Source organism: Triplophysa rosa, linkage group LG5 (assembly GCF_024868665.1).
Source record: "Triplophysa rosa linkage group LG5, Trosa_1v2, whole genome shotgun sequence".
NCBI lineage: Eukaryota > Metazoa > Chordata > Actinopteri > Cypriniformes > Nemacheilidae > Triplophysa > Triplophysa rosa.
In genome coordinates this window covers 8,089,847-8,109,090 of record NC_079894.1, presented here as the reverse complement: position 1 = coordinate 8,109,090, position 19,244 = coordinate 8,089,847, and the positions used below count along the sequence as shown (strand labels likewise).

The 19,244-nt window shown below is 42.7% G+C and overlaps 1 protein-coding gene across 1 annotated transcript in view; it reads left to right on the top strand.

Moving 5' to 3' along the window:
* Nucleotides 1-287: 287 nt before the first annotated feature.
* zswim5 (zinc finger, SWIM-type containing 5) overlaps nucleotides 288-19,244 on the top strand; it is a 40,010-nt gene continuing 21,053 nt past the window's right edge. The window contains exon 1 of the mRNA XM_057334190.1: nucleotides 288-889. Coding sequence (XP_057190173.1) covers nucleotides 391-889 — 499 coding nt within the window. The 5' untranslated portion in view covers nucleotides 288-390. The remainder of the gene's footprint in view (nucleotides 890-19,244) is intronic.

Here is a 19,244-nt window from a genome sequence, read left to right as displayed (position 1 = left end):
ACGATGTGGCGAGATAAGCAGCATATAGGCTATGTTTAATTCTCCCTGCACTGTTAACACACACATTTATATAAAAAATACTGCAGCAAACAATTGACTCATCTGTGTTCGTGGAAAGTAAATAACAAAAGGCTGTAAATAACAAAAATATTGTAATGTATATTCCTACCAGACAATCATTTTGACCAACGCCGTGGTTGTCAATTCAACACACACATGCGCAATGCGCATCGCCTCGCTCGAGCGCTTCCTCGCTATTGGCTCGAGCGCGTTTGTTATTGGTAGTGACGTATGAGACTCAGTTCTCACCCATGACCCTCCCGTTGCGCGGTTCCTCAGTCTGTTCGCTTCTAGAGCCGCGGTCCTCGCTTTAGTGTTTATTTGGTTGTCATGGCGGAGGGACGTGGAGAACTATTGCCTCAGCCGCCGCTTCACCTCTCCTTACCCCCGGCCAGCAAGCGTCCGTGTTTGCGTCCCGCTCCTCGAGGACCGGGTCCGGGGCCTGGACCGGGATTTCCGAACTCTCGCTTTCGTTGCCCGGAATCTCTACTGGACTGCGCTGCTAAGGCCGTAGCGGAGAAATGGGCCTTCGAGAGGGTGGAGGAGCGCTTCGAGCGGATTCCCGAGCCAGTTCAACGTCGTATCGTTTATTGGTCTTTTCCGAGGAACGAAAGGGAAATATGTATGTATTCGTCGTTTCAGTGCCGAGTGGCAGGCGAAGAGAGTCCCGTAGTGGGCTCTAGCTCGTCCGTTGGAACCAGTTCAGTCCCTGGAGGAGTTACGAACACAACCGGCAGCGCTGGGACTGGGGCTACCGGAGATGGACTGCCTTTCCGCCGGGGAATCCGGCTTTTGGAAACCGGTTGTGTGGACAATGTCTTACAAGTCGGTAAGTGTCCCTTTAACGGTCCAAAGCAAGTTGTTACTTTTTGAATCGCTGAAAGTAACCAGAGATTATTTTCACCTGCTTACGGTCTCAGATTTGTTTCACTTTTAAATAAATTAAGTTTTCTAAGATACAAGCCAGTGGCTTTGATTAGACACAGTGTTTCTACATCGTTTTATTATCGATAACATTAGTCACTTCCAGTGATTTAGGCAGGGAGCGTTTAAATGCCTGCCGTATTGCGAAAGAAACGGAGCGCACGTTTTAAAAATTAAAGGGCTTCCCGTTGGGTATGTTGCAATGGCTACAGTACGGAATTCATTTGGATTGGCGTTTCCAGGTGGCTATAATGTGTATAAAAGTATGGGTAAACACAGAATCACCGCACAAGTTACAGAAAAGATAACATAATACATATTTAACGTTAGCGTTTTAAAAACGAAACGGAACATTCTTTGCCAGGTCGGGAGGAAGATAAGACAAGTGTGGTGGTCACAATGAATCACTGTTGTAGCGCACTAAATTGGTATTTTTTGTTGAATCGCTACCCGTGAAGTTGTTTTGGGGAATTGGTAGTTTTTCATCGGATATGGGTGCTTGCTTGACGGTTGTTGTGTCTTTTGATATAATTATATCCAGGGTAATCCGCTTGGATCCAAATCCCATATCTTTTGTTTATTTGCTGGTTGGTCAAGACAAAGGACGAGTTTTTCTCGTCGTAAAACGAATCGTAAAACACGAGCTTAGACCTTATCTAAACGTACGTTTTTTTAATTTGAACATTCTTTCCCTACATACGCGTTAAAATGAGTACAATTTGTAGTATTAAATGTGTCGTTGGGTTGCCCTCGGAGAGGCTAACGTTACAGCACAATAGCTCAACACCCCCTCTCATTATCGGACCAGTTCTTGTGTATTCACCGACGTCGAATAGCAGCGTGTGTTAACTTAAAGATGTTTTTTCTAAAACCTGCCCAATTTTCCACGTTTCATTTAATCGAGGAAATTAAAATGCTTTGGCGTTTAGCAGCCCGCAGACCGTTTCAATGGCTACCCAAATGTCTATGCATTTTCCTCCCCCCACTCAATTTACTTTGGTGACCATACTAGCAAAATACTGCCAGGAAAACGGGAAAAGTGACTTTTAAAATAGATATTAGACACCACAAGGTTCATAAGCATAACATGATAAATGAAGTGTTCATTTGAAGTCGTAAAATTGCAACATTGGTAAACCATCACTTGCAAGTCTGAATCTGGCATTTGTAATGTTTGAAGCTTGAGGGTTTAGTTAAGATCAACAGATCCATTCACACTATTAAATATTTAGCCTATAGCACATACTAACAGGATAAAAAAGGTAATCAGTCATTTTGAAAACCAGCCACAGCTCTCCTATAATGTAAGCATTCTTTTCTTGAAATAGCAGTTACAGGAAGCCCCAGATCTCAAATAATTGTAGGTGTTATGAGAGTAGTGAAAGTATACATCTATCTAATTCAATGAAGAAGCCATGATTCATTTATTCTCACAAAGATCCACTGTGTCCCTTTAAAAGGCCTGTGTTAAAAGGAAACTTGATAACCTAGCTGTAATGAAATAACACAGGCACTTCTTTAGCAACCTTGAAAAGCTCCCTTCATGGGGTATGTAGCTCCCTTTTCACATTAAACAAAACCATTTCAAGTTATTTTGTGTTTTTTTAAGATTACCATACACATTGGACTGTCGTTAATGAAAAATGTTTAAAGGCATGTTTTCTTGGTTTGCAAGCTATGGTCATTGCAACCAATAGTGTAACGTGTTTATAATTTGTCTTTATTATTATGGGTAATCCTACAAATGTTAAGTTATTTCAAAGTACTAAACTATCACATTTAGTGTCTTTTTGATTATGGGTTATTATGCACATTAGTTGCATAACCTTGTAAAGGAGCCATATGATCGAGTTGAAAGTTGACGGGTGTCTGACTGACAGCGAAGTGATATCGCTGCTAGATTAAAGCAGGTTTAATAGCATTCTGTTTTGTTACGTTTGTAGATTGTGTTCTGGTGGTGTTGTTGAATACAGAAAGTAGAAACTTTATCGTTTGCATCTGCATGCTTGCGTGTATCTGATTGGCTTTATGTTCATGTGTAATGTGTATATATAACCATGGACAGACAGAGATCTTACAATTTGTGCATGTGTGGGTGTATTTTTGCCTCCTCAGTACAAGATCCACCCGTGCATGCTTGAATAAACTCTCTTTGTCTCTCTTGTTTTATGTTTGACTCTTCAAAGTGTTCCGTTTTCTCTAAACCTGTTTATAGCTCTGAAAGACACCACAACAAAGTACCAATGGCTTTTTATGTCTATTCAACACGTTTGCTAAAATTAAAACAAAGAGTTGTACACAAATGCTTGCTCGCAGTGAGACAGGCAGGTTGTCAAAAAGTTTGATGTCATAGCTGTTTTGCACCCAAACCTAGAAAAGCAGTTAGCCTCTGAATGTTAAGTAGTCAGATTTTGTGACCCAAATATTAAAGGCTGGGCGCCACGCTACAGGAAGCTGATTTGATAAGAATAATTAATTCTCATTTGTGTTTGTGTAATTCAACCACCCCAGCCCACAGCCTCTGTCTTATAAAGTCCTTAGAGAGGAGGTTCTAGCTTTGAGTCAGGCTTGTGGATTATTGGGTCATGCTTTGTTACCCAGCTGTAGAAAACTCCCCTCATTCACAGAGGAAAGGGGGTTGTCGTTGTGTGTGTGTTTGTGGGGTGGGAGGGTGGTTAAAAGTGCAGCTCTTCGCAACAGAGCACAAAGCTGTGATAAGGAGTCTTTATGAAACCTTCTGCCGTGGCTAGGAGGCAAAAGTTCTATGAGATTATGGATGGAGGAGCCAGTCAAAGGTTATGTAGTCCCCTTAGTGCCTCTGAAAAACCTAGGCAGGCATTATTGTGAGCTATGTTACACTTCTGCCAAGTGACACTAAGGTTTCAGGTTATTTGGAAACCCTTTTTGCCACTGGCAACAATGGAGAGGTTTTAATGCACGTTTATATCACTTGTATAACAGTAAACATGCTTTCACAACGCAAAACACAATTCTTATTTAAATGAACAAACCAAAATGTCAGATAATGTGCTTCAATCGTAGCTAGACTACCTTAAAAATTTATGGTGCAAGATAGTTTGATGCCAGTTTGTGAAAGCGATTGTAAGGTAGCAGCCATTAAGAATTAGCCCCATGGCTGCTCTGTGATGTCAGCAGGCCTGTTTTTAGCTCTTTGTCTCCTTTGAGTGTTGCCATCATTTTGGTCTTTGTAATCGGGACACATCTCATTCAGCACCATACAAGTTCAACAAGGGACCGCTAATTCTGCTCTATCTTTCATCAGCCGTACAGACAATATTTAATCAAGGTAATTAATTCCATGCCTGCAAGTCTCAAAGAAAATCACTTAAACAAATCTCCTTTTCACACTTATTAGCACTCTTCGTTTTGAAGGACACGGCCATTAAACACTTTTTCCCCCTTTGTCTTTATCAAAGAATGTAAATTAATTTGGAAATGGGGAAGTGGGTGGTTAGCTGGCTTGTCAGCTAATCAGCGGCAACTGGAGCAAGGTGAAAAACAACTCACCGCATTCCAGGACAAAAGATGTGTCAGAGGCTTTGATCACGTCCTCGCTTCTGAACGCTGGGCTCAAGCTTGCAAAAGCCTTACTAAAAGTGAAGTGAAAGAAATGAAAGTGACCTATTTGTCAGGTATGGTGACCCATACCCGAAATGTGACCTCTGCATTAAACCCATCCAGTCAGTAGTGAACACACGCACAGCAAGTCGTGAACACGCGTACACCCTGAGCAGTGGGCATCTATCACTGCAGCGAGTAGGGGTACGGTGCCTTGCTCAAGGGCACCTCAGTCGTTACCCGCCGGCCCTGAGAATCGAACCCGGCAACCTTCTGTTCACGAGTCTGACTCTCTAAGTCTAACCATTAGGCCATGACTGTCCCAAAAAAAGTAATGCATTCTAAAAGAGCAGTTCGCAGCTATATTTTCAAATGCATAAAGCTTATATAGCTGTATGTAATATGTTTTTTACAGTGTGATGAGTGTGTATGTTTCTGTTCTCTCTTTCCCCTTTCTTTGATTCAGTAACTTTGATTTAGTTTATGTACCCCTTAGTGCAGGAGCCTTAAGGGGGTCGCACACCGGATGCGGAAGCGCCGCGCTGCGTCGCGTCTAGGACAACTGTTATTAACTTGGTAGAATCAAGAGGTTTTCTGTATTAATGTGCTGTTTTTCCGTTATTCTCAAAAAGATAAATGCGTCTAGCAGCTTATGGGGAAGTCAGTGTGTACATTAAAGATGATTTCAGTCAAATAACATCTAATTTAATGTTATATTATGGTGCTGCAGGACTCAGAACAGTGTCCTGAGTTGTAGTAGAGCGCCACCACCAGGCACCGAATGGCGGCGCCGGTGTGTGTACACTCATAGAAAACAATGTTCATTTTTACAAACAAAGGTGCTACTGCTCGGCGTTTCCACATCCGTTGTGCAAGCCCCTTTAGATGGACACTGTGTTGTTATCTACACAGCTGGGAAAGTGGCTGTTGGTTTGTGTCAGTGTGTCTGCTTTTCCTGTTCCGGCTTGCAAAAAGGAGCTCCAGTTTTGAGCCAGTGGCAAGGTTCCCATCCATGCCCTGCTGGGCTGGGCTGCATACTCATGTCAGCTCCTCTCCCCGCTGCGACTTATCTGCATTTTATTGGAACTCGCTGAGATGTGTGCACACAGACACACACATGCACTCATTATGCATTATTGCCTCTCCCAATCCTAGTTAAAAGTGCTGGTTGTTAAAGGTCCCATCTGATAGGAGCTTTACCTCTTTGATCTCTGTACACAGGCTGTTGATTATTTCGTCGATATTCCATCATGAAGTTGCCACTTTAATGGAACGTTTATGCTTTTATGCATTGGGAGGAACAAAATATAGGGCTGGCAAGCCTTTAAAGCTCGGGTTTACACAAGATACGCATGTTTCAAAGCTCATGGATCTGCTGTAAACCTTTTTTACTTTATCGCTGGGAGGGACTTGCCCTTTTCTCTTTTTTTTCTCTAACTTCCCTCCTGCCTGGTTCTCTGTTTGGGTGTCATTGTCAGAGATAGAGGCTGCTGAGAGTTGCTCCTCTTTAAAGAAGGGGCCTCCAGACATGCCTAATGGGGCCTCATTTGGCTGTAATTGCCTAACAAATGTTAGAGAATTCCAGAGGAAACAAAACGCGAGAAAATAGAAGGCAAATCAGCCAAGCGAGAACAGAAGGAGGGGAAAAATTGGTTCGTAGGTGAGATTGCACAGAGGAAATGGAATCATATACTATGACGAGGTATGTTTAGGCAGGCAGAAAATAGAGGACCGCCCCTACCTTCAATTTGTAAAGACGCGGAGGAAAATCCTTGCGTCTGTAACACTAAACTCGGGAGTGCATGAAACTCAAGCAGCACTCAGGCAGCTACCCTCCCCCATAGAAGGCCTTTCATCCAGCTGAGATTTTGTGTGCAGGGATTTTTGTGGCCAGTTCACATGGAAACTTAATTTTCTCAGTCTGGACTAGAGAGGAAGGATAATGTGTATTGGAGATGGGGTCAAATATCCTGCCAGAGGGTGAAAGAAAGAGGCCCCAGTCAGTGGCAGTTAGCGATGTGCAAACCTCTATGCAAATGTCACATGGGAGGCTATGGACTTTTTAAAGCTATCATTTCATGTGTGTTTATTCTAGCCATACAAGCCCTTGTATTGCAGTTCCTGTTTTTAGCTTGACTTGTTGCCAGCCACCAATCACAAGACCCCACCATTAGCGCTGTGCGCTTTAAAGGTCTCTGCTTGATTGTATTGATTCTACAGCCATTTTTTTCTCAATTATTTAATTCTGCATATTGAACAGATCCACCTTGTGCTATTGATTTGTACCTGCTCCATTTTAGGGCTCTGTTTCAGCTGGCTTTATTTTGTTGGGTTCTGCTCAGTGTGCAGTCAGGGTAGGTTTCTTGTAATTTCGATTAAAGAGTACTTTTTTTAGTATTGCAAAAAAGCATGATTTTAAATGGAAAAAAAAACATTAGCACCTAAAAGTCAATAAGTGCACCACTGTTTTGCTTCAAAAAAGCAACACTGTTTATTGGAACCCACTTGCTGCCTTTTCACTGCCTTTAAAATGAGATTTGCACCCAGATGGTAAAAGTCTACCTAACCATGAATATTTATGCAGCTGTGAACAGTTGTCTGGCTCATTTAGGAGTGGGGATGACTGGAGATGGTCAGCTTTTATCTGATTAAATGACACCATTAATTGAAATTTTTATACCTCCTAAAACAACATATTCAGAGTGATATTCAGGACAGGATGAGGTGACCCGAAGCTGTCTTTGCACAGATTTTAACAGCCCAGCCTACAACCATTATTTTTACATTGAATTATTTGTCTAAAGTGGGCCTTAGAAGGTTTTGCAAGGCTCTTTGAAGGGCTGATGAGTCTTTGAGCACAAAGCTTCAATATGTGAATTCTCTACTTCAAACGGCTTCACACCACTAACAGGGGTACCTTTTGTTCTAGTTTTTCTTCTTGCAGTTTCTAAAGCGAGTGAGCACTTACAGTTTTCACTTCTTCCAATGGGTGGAACTGCCCAGTTATGCTAATGTATTGCTGTCAGTCTGTGCTCCCCTGAATAAACATTAATTGCCTGCAATGCTTAAATACCCATCAGCAAGGTGAGCACATCAGCAAAGTATATTGAAAGAGCTCTGCGAGGACCGTGTACATTTGCACATTTTAGTTAGTCAACAGAGTTTGTTGCTTCATGGCAAACCATATTGAGACTTTAGGATTGTCTCTTTGTTTACATTTCTGCATTTAACAGACGCTTTTCCTCAGTGAGCATTACAGTGGTGTCAGGCTTTTTGCATCAGTACGTGCTTTGGCTGGGAATGAAACCCATGACCTTGGCTTTGCTGATGCCATGCTCCACTAGTTGAAGTGCAGGAAGGCTTGTTTGAGTTCTTCATGGAACATCCTATACCAAACTTTTTTCAGAATTACTCATGCACTGACCTTGTGGTGCGGTAAACTCAGGGATATTGTATCTTTTGTCCTAATCTCTGTGGACTTTAAATTGTTTTATGACTCAGGATATTTTTACCTCTGTCTGATTTACAAATTACCATGACTTTGCAGGTCTTGTGGAAAAACATAACTCTTCTTTTAGCTTTCCTCACAGCCTGTCGCCCCCTCAAATGAACCACAGTCACTCAATACGTGACGAAACAAACACACCATAGGAGGAAGCATATGAGAACGCTGGGTTGCACAAAAACAACTAGCTTCTTCCAACTCAAGATCACTGCTGGTGTAGCACAAGTGCTACAAGTTACAACCGTTATGGTTACAGTCATGTGATGGGGCAGAAGAAGTTGGCATGTTCATGCACATGAATTGCAGTTGCAGGTGGCCGTGCTCTCTATTACGGTAGATTAGCATCAAGTACTTCCATCCCCATTCTTTCTGTCAATCATTACTTGCATATGTGAGGCATAAAATGATTTGGCTACTGAATAATGAAAGGACTATTCATTAGTCAAGGACATTTGTACGCCCATCTTGTGTTATACGGACAGAACTACCTCCCTTTTCAACATTAAAAAGAAATTCTTAATGAAATATTGATAGCTCCTCTTTTTTTCAAAGCAGGGTTTGCAGGTGGTGTCAAAAGCTGATCTTTAAGCCTGTGCCCTGGTAGGTGCACAAAATATAAATATCAATGGCTTTCAGTTTCCCCCTCTCCCTGCCTACTGGCCTCTTTTTCAATATAGCCTAATGACAGGCCTCTATTCCCCTGCAGTGGCTGTGCTGATATGGGCCATTAGGCACCAGTTTCTTGCAGGCAGCAAGTGAACAGATGACTGCAGGAAAATGGTTGGAGGAGAGAGGGGGGAGCGACCAAACTAAAAGGCAAATATGAAAGGCAGAGTAAATAACCGACCTGTCATCATCTGCCCTCCCGCACTATGGCCACCCAGCCGCCATCCTCTGGAGGGCAAGAGAGACAAGTGAAAGAGAGAGAGAAAAGGTCCTCATTAGTCTTCCAGCCCTCCCTGACTCTAGGACTGACAGTGTACACGTCAATGCAGTGGCAGACATGCATGCATGCAGAGAGGGGGCTACCCTTGCCCCTCCCATCCGCTCATACTCCAAACGTGATAAATGTGGCCGACAGCCATGGGCCTGTGCGTCTGGACCACTCCCCCCACACTATGCACTTCTTAGTGCTCCATCCTTCAACATCCTCCTTGGCCCGTACCGTGCTTCCATGCACGCAGACCCCTCCTGCACTGACTCGAGATGATGTTCAGAAATGTAATACACTATGTCCTCCGCAATCAATCCTGCGGGACTCAGAACTTTGACTTTTGTACTGTTCAGCAGAAATAACTATCGTTCAGAACTACAATGCTGGCACAAGATTTAATTGATTTGCTTTGGGTTTATTTCTCGATATTGGAAAGGGAGATATAAATGTCTTAAGACAGTCTTTGTTTGCATCATTACCCACAATGCACATAGTGTGTGGGCAACCTGCGGTTTCCAGGTCATATTCAAACACCTGACAAACACAGAAGTCATGTGCTTTAAAAAACAATGTGATGAATAGGTTTGGCTCTTGTATAGGCTGAGGGGGGAGAAAATGTGCTCTTGAATGGGGGATTGTGGTACTTGTCATGGTGTAACAGGCTCAGTGCGCCCTCCACCCTAGAGCGCAGAGGGCAGCCATTGTTAGGCTGCAGGGAAAAGGCAGTGGGGGCCACCAACCCGGGCTGAGCTCATCTCATGAGGGTGAAGTCCTCGGAGCCCTACACCAGAGACAAGTGCAGCGGACATTTCACTTGTCTTTCCATTATTAAAGGTCACCGGGGAAGACAAATAATCCATTGCTCTTCAGAGACAAAGGGTAGGGAGGTAAAGTGAAGGAACACAATTCAGGATGTTTTTTCATTTATAACGTTTTTTTGTTAATGTTTTTCATCCTCATAAACCTTGGCCGCTGGAAGGGCATATGTGATACCTCTTTGGATAAACATTCTTTAGTACATCACAGTCGTAACTTAAGCATCTTGAAAGCCTTTCAACTTCAGCAGTCTTTTTGATTTTAAATTCAAATTTTTTTGCTTGGTATAATTTCTACTCTGAAGGAAAGGAACACTATGCACTTTTTTTGCTATAGCAGCAGAATGAGGCAGGCGGCGTCAGAAAGTGTAAATCAGTGTTGAAATCGTGCTGCCTTATCTACTGGATAAAACCAGCCAGCAACAATAGCATTAAAGCGTAACTCATGAAAGCCGCAATTAAACACTATCTTATCCGATTCTGTGCAAAAGACACATCATCGCTTATATATTTTTTGTATAATGAATGCCCTCCACTTTGGTTGAAAGACACAGAACCAGCTGTATAATTGAGAAGTAATCCCGATAGACAAGGACAGGAACTTCGTAGTTGCAGAATAGCCTGCAAAATATTGAAAACAACAATTTGCGTATGTTTTCCTGCCTCACTAATATAATAAACACTATTCGGTAACATAGCTTTGAATTAATGATAATACATGTTATCATCTGTGTTAGCAGCGATTTCAGAATCTGCTTTCACCTTCCCTTGTGTTGACTTCACATCGGTGCCGGTGGTGCAACATTACCTTCTTTATAAAACTATTACCATTCTAAAGATATTACAGAGTAATGGATTTGCCTTGCTGTATTTTGAGCTAGCCAATCTGGGGCTGCATTGAAGCACCCGGTGCACAATTTGTTTTCATCAGCAGTAAATGGTGGATCATTGTGGCCGTGACGGGAAAGCACAAAGACCGGCTAATGAAAGGCAATAGCTGTGGCCCTGGTCTCATCACCACTCACTGCGCTCATGGATGAAAACAGGTGTCCTCTTGGGGCTGGGCTTTCATTTAAAGAGGGATTTTAAAGGAATATTCATGACAGCTATCCTTCATCGGGCGGTTGAAGGGGAGGAAAAGAAGAGAATGGAGTAGGGGGGAGAAACAGAGAGAACGTCAGTGGGTTAAATCAGCCAGTGATTGAAGAGGCCTGTCTGGGATAATTCAGTTTGATTGGAGTCTCGTCTCTCATTACCATTCCGGTTTCAACAAGGAGACGCCCCCCAGACCCCACTCCACCATGCTCATTTCTTTCTGAGGATCACAATGCGTTACTGCAGGCGCAGAAATGATCCGGAGATGGTTTGAAAAAGAGGCCTGGAGTATGTGTTTCAGCATTGTCCACTTTAACTTGGAATGATTCAGACTTTTCTTTCCCCATTGTATCAGAGTTGTGATAAAAACATTAGTTGTTAGAGGCTATCAGATCTTTATTTACACTGGTCATGGTTGAGTCATAGTTGTTAAGTTTCCAGCACAAGTACAGCCATTCAAATGCATAGTGCGAGAACCTATGTTTTAGCCTAGACAATGCACCATCACAGTGAGTCATAGAATTACAAGGGTTGGTGTTTACTTCTTAAGCATTATGACTGTGCCTGGTTTCAATACGCTGCCTGCACAGGATGTCAAGATCATAATGCTTGTTCATGCACCGGTAACTATTTCCTCTGTGGCCTTGTTGTGGCTTGACACCACGTCGTCTTCACCTGTGTTACAGTTTCATATGATCTGGCCTGTTTTTCACTTTGTGTACGTAATATACAATTGCTGAAACGGTTAGAAGTGTTGAGGTTATGTTCTGCTGTACTCTCCCAAATGATGAACTGTGTAATGAGACATTCAAGATGAAGTAAATTAACCCTACTTTGCACCTGGCATGTCTGTAATCACTATTTGCAATGTCTTACCTGTCATGAACACTAGCCTGCATTGTCCTTTCAGATGGCAAAGCCGTCTTTGGTAAACCGAGGAGGTTAGTGCTACACTTGATTACAAAAGCCCAGTGCTGGGAACTCCCCAAGGCTAAACAGCCATTGGACCATGTCAGCAGGCCCTTCATTGTCCAATCCCCTCCTCCACCCCGAAGGCCGTGTTCTAAGCAATAAAAAAACTGCAGCTTTGGTGCAGGATGCCATTTGTATGACTATTGAAAAGATGTTTTAGCTAGCCCCTTAGCTAAAGGCTAAGATGCCTTTGTTGTTACATCACTTATTCATGCTAGGACCATGTTAAATTTAATGCCGTGTTAGTGATGCCTCATTCCATTCTCTCATTCCACCTTTCATGTACTTTCTGCTGTATATCGCAATATTCACAACGGCTGGAATTTGAGGGGTTTCCCCACTCTTCCCCGGGTGCCACAGCCTCTCAGAGATCAGCCCAATTCAAATAGTGTGTGCATGTGTCATAAACACACCCTGGCTTTGAAGTCGATAGATCACCACAATGGACGGCTGCCTCTCAATTCTCCCAGTTGTAAACCTAGAAGCCTCTTTGTGCAAAACTGTCTTTTGGTTGGACTTCAAAGCTTGTGGTTTGCTTAGTCGTGGAGTAATGTATTTCAGTGTGATGTCCAGAAGAAAGTGGTAACAGGTATGAGAGTCAACGTGCATATTGATGTCTTTCACGTTACAGTACTATTTATAATGTTGTACACTGTGTGAATATTTTGATTTGGTGATGCTGCAACTCAAGTTGGTAGAAAGAAGTGACACTCCACTGCTGCAACACACTTTGACGTAGGCATCTGTTGACCAATGATAACTTCAGAAAGGGCAGTCTAGCTGTTCCTTAGGAAATTCTGTTTATCTCAGAAATGTCCTCAAAAGACATCTTATGTATTCTTTTCTGTCATACCCTCTATGAGCTACTTCTATTGTGTAAGCACTTTCAGATGAGAAAAGGTCTGTATACACGTATGTGGCTAGCCTTTTGCTGCCTGCAGACAGAGATGGCAAAAGTACACACATCCCTTACTCAAGTAGAAGTACAGATACTCGTGTTTAAAAATACTCTGGTAAAAGTTGGAGTAATGACTAAACTTGTTACTCAAGTAAAAGTAAAAAAGTATGTGCTCTAAAATATACTTAAGTAAAAAGTAGCCATTACTACTACCTGCTTTAGTGTCACGCTGGTAACTGGACCTCACATCCTCTACTGATGGTGAATTAAGTTCATTTATTTTTCAATTAAAACGAAAGCTACCACAAACACATGGTTAATTTCCATGAGGCTGCACTAAAGTTGGCTATGTTCACATTTGACTTCTTTATTGAAGCTGCCAGCATCTGTAGCACATTATAATCCTATGGAGTGAAGAGTGTTTGCAAAAAACGTTTCTGGAAAAACGCCATATCAAGCGCCTTTTTCACAGCTGACCAAGCAGTGACTTCTTTTCCTTTTTGACGCAGACAATTTCAAACATCTCCCAAATATATGGCCATAGGTGACTCTAACCTCGACCACGTCGACACTGCTAACTCCGTCTGTCTCATCCATTGTTTTCGGTTGCCTTGCTCCGTGCGTGTTAGCTTTGTACTGACTAGCAGATGACTGTGGCGTGTTATAAGCAGGGAAACGATAAACCAATGGGCTTCGTGTTTAAAACGAAGGCGAGGCACGCATGACAAAAAATAATACAGATTAAAATAAAGTAGCGAGTCTGGTTTGAAAATGTAAGAAGTAGAAAGTACAGATATTTGTTTAAAAATGTAAGAAGTGAAAGTAAAAAGTTGTCAGAAAAATAAATAGTGAAGTAAAGTACAGATACCCAAAAAATCTACTTATGTACAGTAACGAAGTATTTGTACTTCGTTACTTCCCATCTTTGCCCGCAGATTCTTAAGATTTATTTAATCTCTTCACAGAGAAATGTTGCTTGAATTTTGCTCAATCTATGCTGAGTAGATAGCAAAGCACCCCCTGCTCTCATCCCTCCATAATATTTCTTTTCCAAGCCTCCTTCCTTGCATTATTAAAGAACCCTCCTCCAATTAAGATGGATGAGACTGCTCTTGAGGGTATTTGTTCAGGTAAGATCTCTGATTAGCATATCTGATGGATCTGTCTTCATGCGCTGATTAAAACCTTCCTCCTTCCCCAGAGCAACTTTAAAGGAAGATACGCTCAAATAAGGACCCCCACTTAAACTGCCAAGGCACACATTGAACCACGCTATATTGAAAGTTTCATTGTTTGTAGTCCTGTTAGGCCCCGCCCCACCCCATACTGTCCTCTTCAGTACTTTATGCTGTCTTCAGAGCACAAAGCTGGCTTGTCATGCATTCCTTTTATTGTTGGGGCATGCATATTTAACAGGATTAATCTTAACTGAGAAGAGTTATGCCTGCTTAAACCAAATGAATTTGATTACCATTTTCAAGCATTTACAGACCTCTGGAATACTCTGTAGATCCCCCAGTTGAAACATTGACACCTAGTGCAGTCGTCTCAAGGGCACAAAACAGTATCCCAATGAAGATTCATTCCCATGACCCATAGGTCTAGAGTCTAGTGTCATGGTCATAACTCATGCACTGTCCGCATAATATGAGAGATATGGAGAGTAATGAGCTGTGCTGGACAACCTAGCTACAGCACAGATGGGGCTTTGGGTGTATATGAAAACAATGGAGTGGTTTATGTGGGGACAGAGGGTTTTTTATATTTTGTAATCACACACCTGGGTTTAAGCATTTAGACATCATCACTTTTCCTGCTTGCTGGTCTAGTCATCCTCAGCCCTGCAGCATTCTGGAAGTATTTGGGCCCTGTCCTGTTTTGTCAGGTCATGTGGCCATCCAGTCCACTTACCGCTGAGGTCATGAAAATAAAACCCCATCCGGTCCGAGGGGAAAGGTGGAATCTCATGCTAGCTCTCCAACATCTGCTTCCACCCATGTCTGCAGTAGCCAGCTTGGCAGGATCATCTATAACACTCTATTTTTGTCGTATTCTGCAGCTATACCGGAAAGTGCTTGGATGGCCTTATTTTGTACACCTGGATTAGCATTAAGGAGAGGGCAGCTTTATCGCTGCTCGTTATACTGGTTTGGAGAGGTGTTTCAATTGTTGATACTGGTGTTATATTTTTGAGTATTCAGACAAAGGATAGTCAAATATCTGCAGTTGCAAACTTTTCCTGTTGAAGTCTGGGTGTGTGTATGGTTAAAGGATGAAAAAAGATTTAGACATTTGTTGCTTCAGTCTTACACTGTCTCTCTTACAAGAGAGAATATGCTTATGTTATTAACATTATTAGAACCTTGTAACCTCATCTACAACTTTATCCTTTTTTTTTCTCTGTTACCTTTTTTATATTTGATACGAGGTACTGTAGCCTGTCCTCTGGAGAATATCATTGGACCTCTATCCGCTCTCTGATAATAGAATTGCCTTCGCCTTTGGAACAGACTTGAGGCTCGGTTCCTACATCTCCTCTCTCGGCTCTCTGCACTTCATCTCACACTTTTTCTCTATTGTTATACTGGAGTTTGGCAAGGTGCCCGGTTTTCTCCATTGATGTCTTCCTACCTCCCTCCTCCCTGCCGTCTCTCCAACTCTGTGAAGTCCACACACTCCGTTTTTGTGGCTGTGGTAAAGGAGGCAGCATGCCCATGGAATTCAAGTAATGCATTCCACTAGAAACCCCTCCTCTTCTGCACACACACTCCCACACTAAAACCCTCCTGTTGCCGCCCAGCACTGTGCCAGTTGTGTGTGGGTCATTATGTTTGGCGCGTGGCCCTGGATGGGGTGTCCTGCCACCCCTCACCCCCTGCCTGATTCCGCCGGGTTTTGGCAGATGCCTCCTGCTGACTCACGAACCTCATTTCTATCTGCCGCGCTGCTGGATTGATGAGAAACACTGCTGCCTCTATTCCAACCCATCAGCTTGAACCCCACACAATATGAAAGAAGTCGATAAAACTAGCACCTCCTCCCCCCTGCTTCTCTTTCATGTTACTGTATTGTTGATTTTCTATTCCTATTTTGTCAGCTTAGAACACACATCCGCAAAGCAGTTATTTTGAGAAAAGGTGGACATTTAATCTGCTAGGATGTCTTTCCGGGTTTCCATTTCATAAAGCTTTTACCCGGCCTCTATTGGAGAGCCGTCTGAACAGATCCTCTGGTTGGGCAAGACCTCCTCAGCTTAACTCACTGAAGTCTTTTTTTCGCTTCACAAGTGCTAGAACATCTAAGGAATGACTTTTGCATAAGCTTTTAAAATGATTAAATCTTACTCTAGCGTACGAAATGCAGCTGCTTCTTTCAGCACTCGCCTGCTAGTGCAAGTTGATAGTGGGGTGTGAGTAATGTAACAGGAAACCCCAAAGACCAGCCCTGGAGGCATTTTTGAGGGGGGTGTACAAAATTCCATCCTCCCTCATGGCGGTCAAGGGAAGGGGCCAGTATGCTTTGGTTGGGGTGTATGTTTTGTGTTTGTTGTTGCTAGTGCACCCGCGGTTCTTCTAAAGGCCTGCCAGGCCCTGCTGGGTCCTCTAATCTCGGCAGTGAAAAAAAACACACTTCACTTTCCACCGGAGTTTTGCTGAAGAAGGCCAGAGAAAGGTGCCAGATGTCTCTATCCTGTTTATCCTTCACATTCACATTTGAACGAGCGAGAGGGTTTTTTCGTCCTCTAAACCGCACTTGTGGTTTTCTGCTCTGGAGTTGATGGATGTGTAGGGCTTCCAGAGGCTCTGCCTCTACCTGGTGAGGTGGGTTTTTCCAGCTTGCCCGTGGCGGTATGAGCCAGGCACAGCGGTGCCAAGTTTCGAAGGATCCAGCTGGCACGACTAGGGCCCTTTGTTTTACGACGCTCTGTATTCAGCCCCAGTCACACAATGTTTTGTCACTGGCCTGAGTAGCTATGCGATGGCAATGACCTTGGCAAAAGAGCGAGGTGAGAAACGCTGTATTGTGTGGGTGTAATTGTTGCCTGTACATGTAGATACTGCTGCTTAGTAAGTTTAGTTGGACTGTTTATTTTGTTTTCACAATTTTGTTTCCAACTTCCTTGGTGCTTAGATATACTGAAATGTGTTCATGCTGTCTGACATTTGCCATTCTACTTTAAACAGCAGGACACGTCTGCAAAGTTTGGCCAACTTCTTGAGAGTGCACAAGTACTACTTTGGCCAGCTTTCTCACAGAGACCTTCCTTTAGTTGCCCTCTCCAACAGGGACAGAGGGCGATTTATGAATATTCATGCAGCTGTCTTTGGTTACTAAAAGCTGTGCTTAAATCTACATAATTTGTGTTTAAGTGCCTTTCAGATGGCCTTTTCCTTTTTGACACTCTCAAGAAAAGGAGCCATACTTGGTAATCAAGCTGCCATTGTAGGACTGATCCTAACAGCCCAAAAGCTACTCAGATGTTCTGGCTAGAGGCAGCCAGGGGCATTTTTTAAATCACTTGTGTCTGTGTCCAGACCCTTAAAGTGGTTCCAGCTTCATAAACCCTGAATGAGGTGCAATTGTGCGTTGTCAAAGGTTTGGAGAAAATGGAAGGTTATTGAGTTTAGTGGTGTGCTTGCTAGTGTGCATTAGTGCGAGAAACTGCATCTAAATCATTGCAGCGCTTTAGATTGATCAAATTCTCCACAAAAGGCTTTTTTCCAAGCTGCCGTCGTTGTGCATAGATGTTTTATATGCCTGCATTGATAATATTGCACAGGCAGTGTTGGGTAAGTTACTCTCAAAAAGTAATTAATTACTAGTTACTAATTACATATTCAATAGTGTAATTAGATTACTGTACAAATTACTCTCCCCAAAAAGTATTTAGTTACTTATTACTAATTACTTTCTATATCCTATATCAACCTTGATTAGTTAAGTGATTCAAGGATAGGCATGAAACGGCTTATTTAATTCATTCAAATAAATAATATTAAACTACATAAAGTACACTTATTAACTGACCAAAGTATTACAAATGTGAGAATTATGCATTGAAGCACAGATTTTAAAATTAGACTTTGAATTTTGATGTCAATTCCACGATTACACACACATATTACACAAAGTATTTAATTTAATTACACCAAAGTAACTGTAATTAAATTACAGAAAAAATAAGAGTAATCCCTTACTTTACTTTTTCAAGGGGAAAGTAATTAAATTACGGTAACTAATTACTTAGTAACTAGTTACACCCAACACTGCACAGGCAACATGAATCTTATTCTACTGTTAGCGAACTGGTCGTTTTTGTCCCTCCTGGCTTGCCATAGAGAGATTTCTATTGGTGAGCTGCTCTTTTGAGACCTTCAGGGCTGTTTTAATGAATGGATGTCTGGCAATAGGCCCTTCTTTGTACACAGAGCCCAGTTAAAGTGCATTGTGTTGTATTGTTAACAGAGCATTTCCTATTATTCTGTATGCCTGCACATGCTTTAAACAGCTCTGTGTGAAATTGACAGTTTTACATATTTTTACCAAATGTTTTTAATTTAGCCAATGATCAAACAATGTTTTATTTTTTATCTGAAAGAGTAATCTGATCTGCTTAGTTTAATGTGATCAATCTGTCACTATGCTACTTTTAACCTTATCAGTTTTCAACAAACTTCACCAAAGGCAACCGTTCTGTGCAATAGTCTTACTTTGAGCGAACACTATCTCTCACAAGGCCTCCTGGTTTAGGTCTCAGTGTGCTTGAGCTGGCATTGGCACCAGCGTCTCTACTCGGCATTCCTCTATCTCCTATCTGTTCGTTCCTGCTCCCCTCTCAGTCTTGGCCGCCGATCTCCCAACAGTGGAGGTCGCTCAGGGCCCTGCTTCCAAGCTGACGCCTGCTAACCTATGATGGCTCTTTGTGGGCAACAATGGCAGGCCAGGCCCCAGCCTGAGGCCTAGACAAACCCGTCAACAACAAAAGGGGCCTGTGAATCAGAGGCACAGTGGGCAGCCGGTGCAGCGGGAAAAAAGCAGGTCAGGGCCAGATTAAGAGTGCTGAGGCGAACACAGCGCAGGGCTAACGGGTGCATGCTAGCTCAAAAGGCAGTCCTGAGAGAGACGGAGGGAGGGAGACCGCAGACAATGAGAAGTTTGGAGGGGGGATAGTCAGAGGAGGAGCATTTGTAATTAGAGATGCTGCCATTGCTGTCTCAGCTGATTCCTTAGCCGTGCACACCTTCAGGGTCTCATCACCGTAAAGCATGCAAAAGCAAAGCTGGAAGGGCTTGTTGAAATGACTCTTTTGTGTTTGTGCTCCCCTCCCTTGTTTTTGTTCTTGTCCTTATGCTTAGCTTGGTTTGATGAGCATTTTCTGAAGCGAAAAGCAAGGAGGGGCTGACTAGATGGGGTGTTATGGCACTTATTAAAAAATAGTTTGCTGAAGCTGAAATTTCTTTC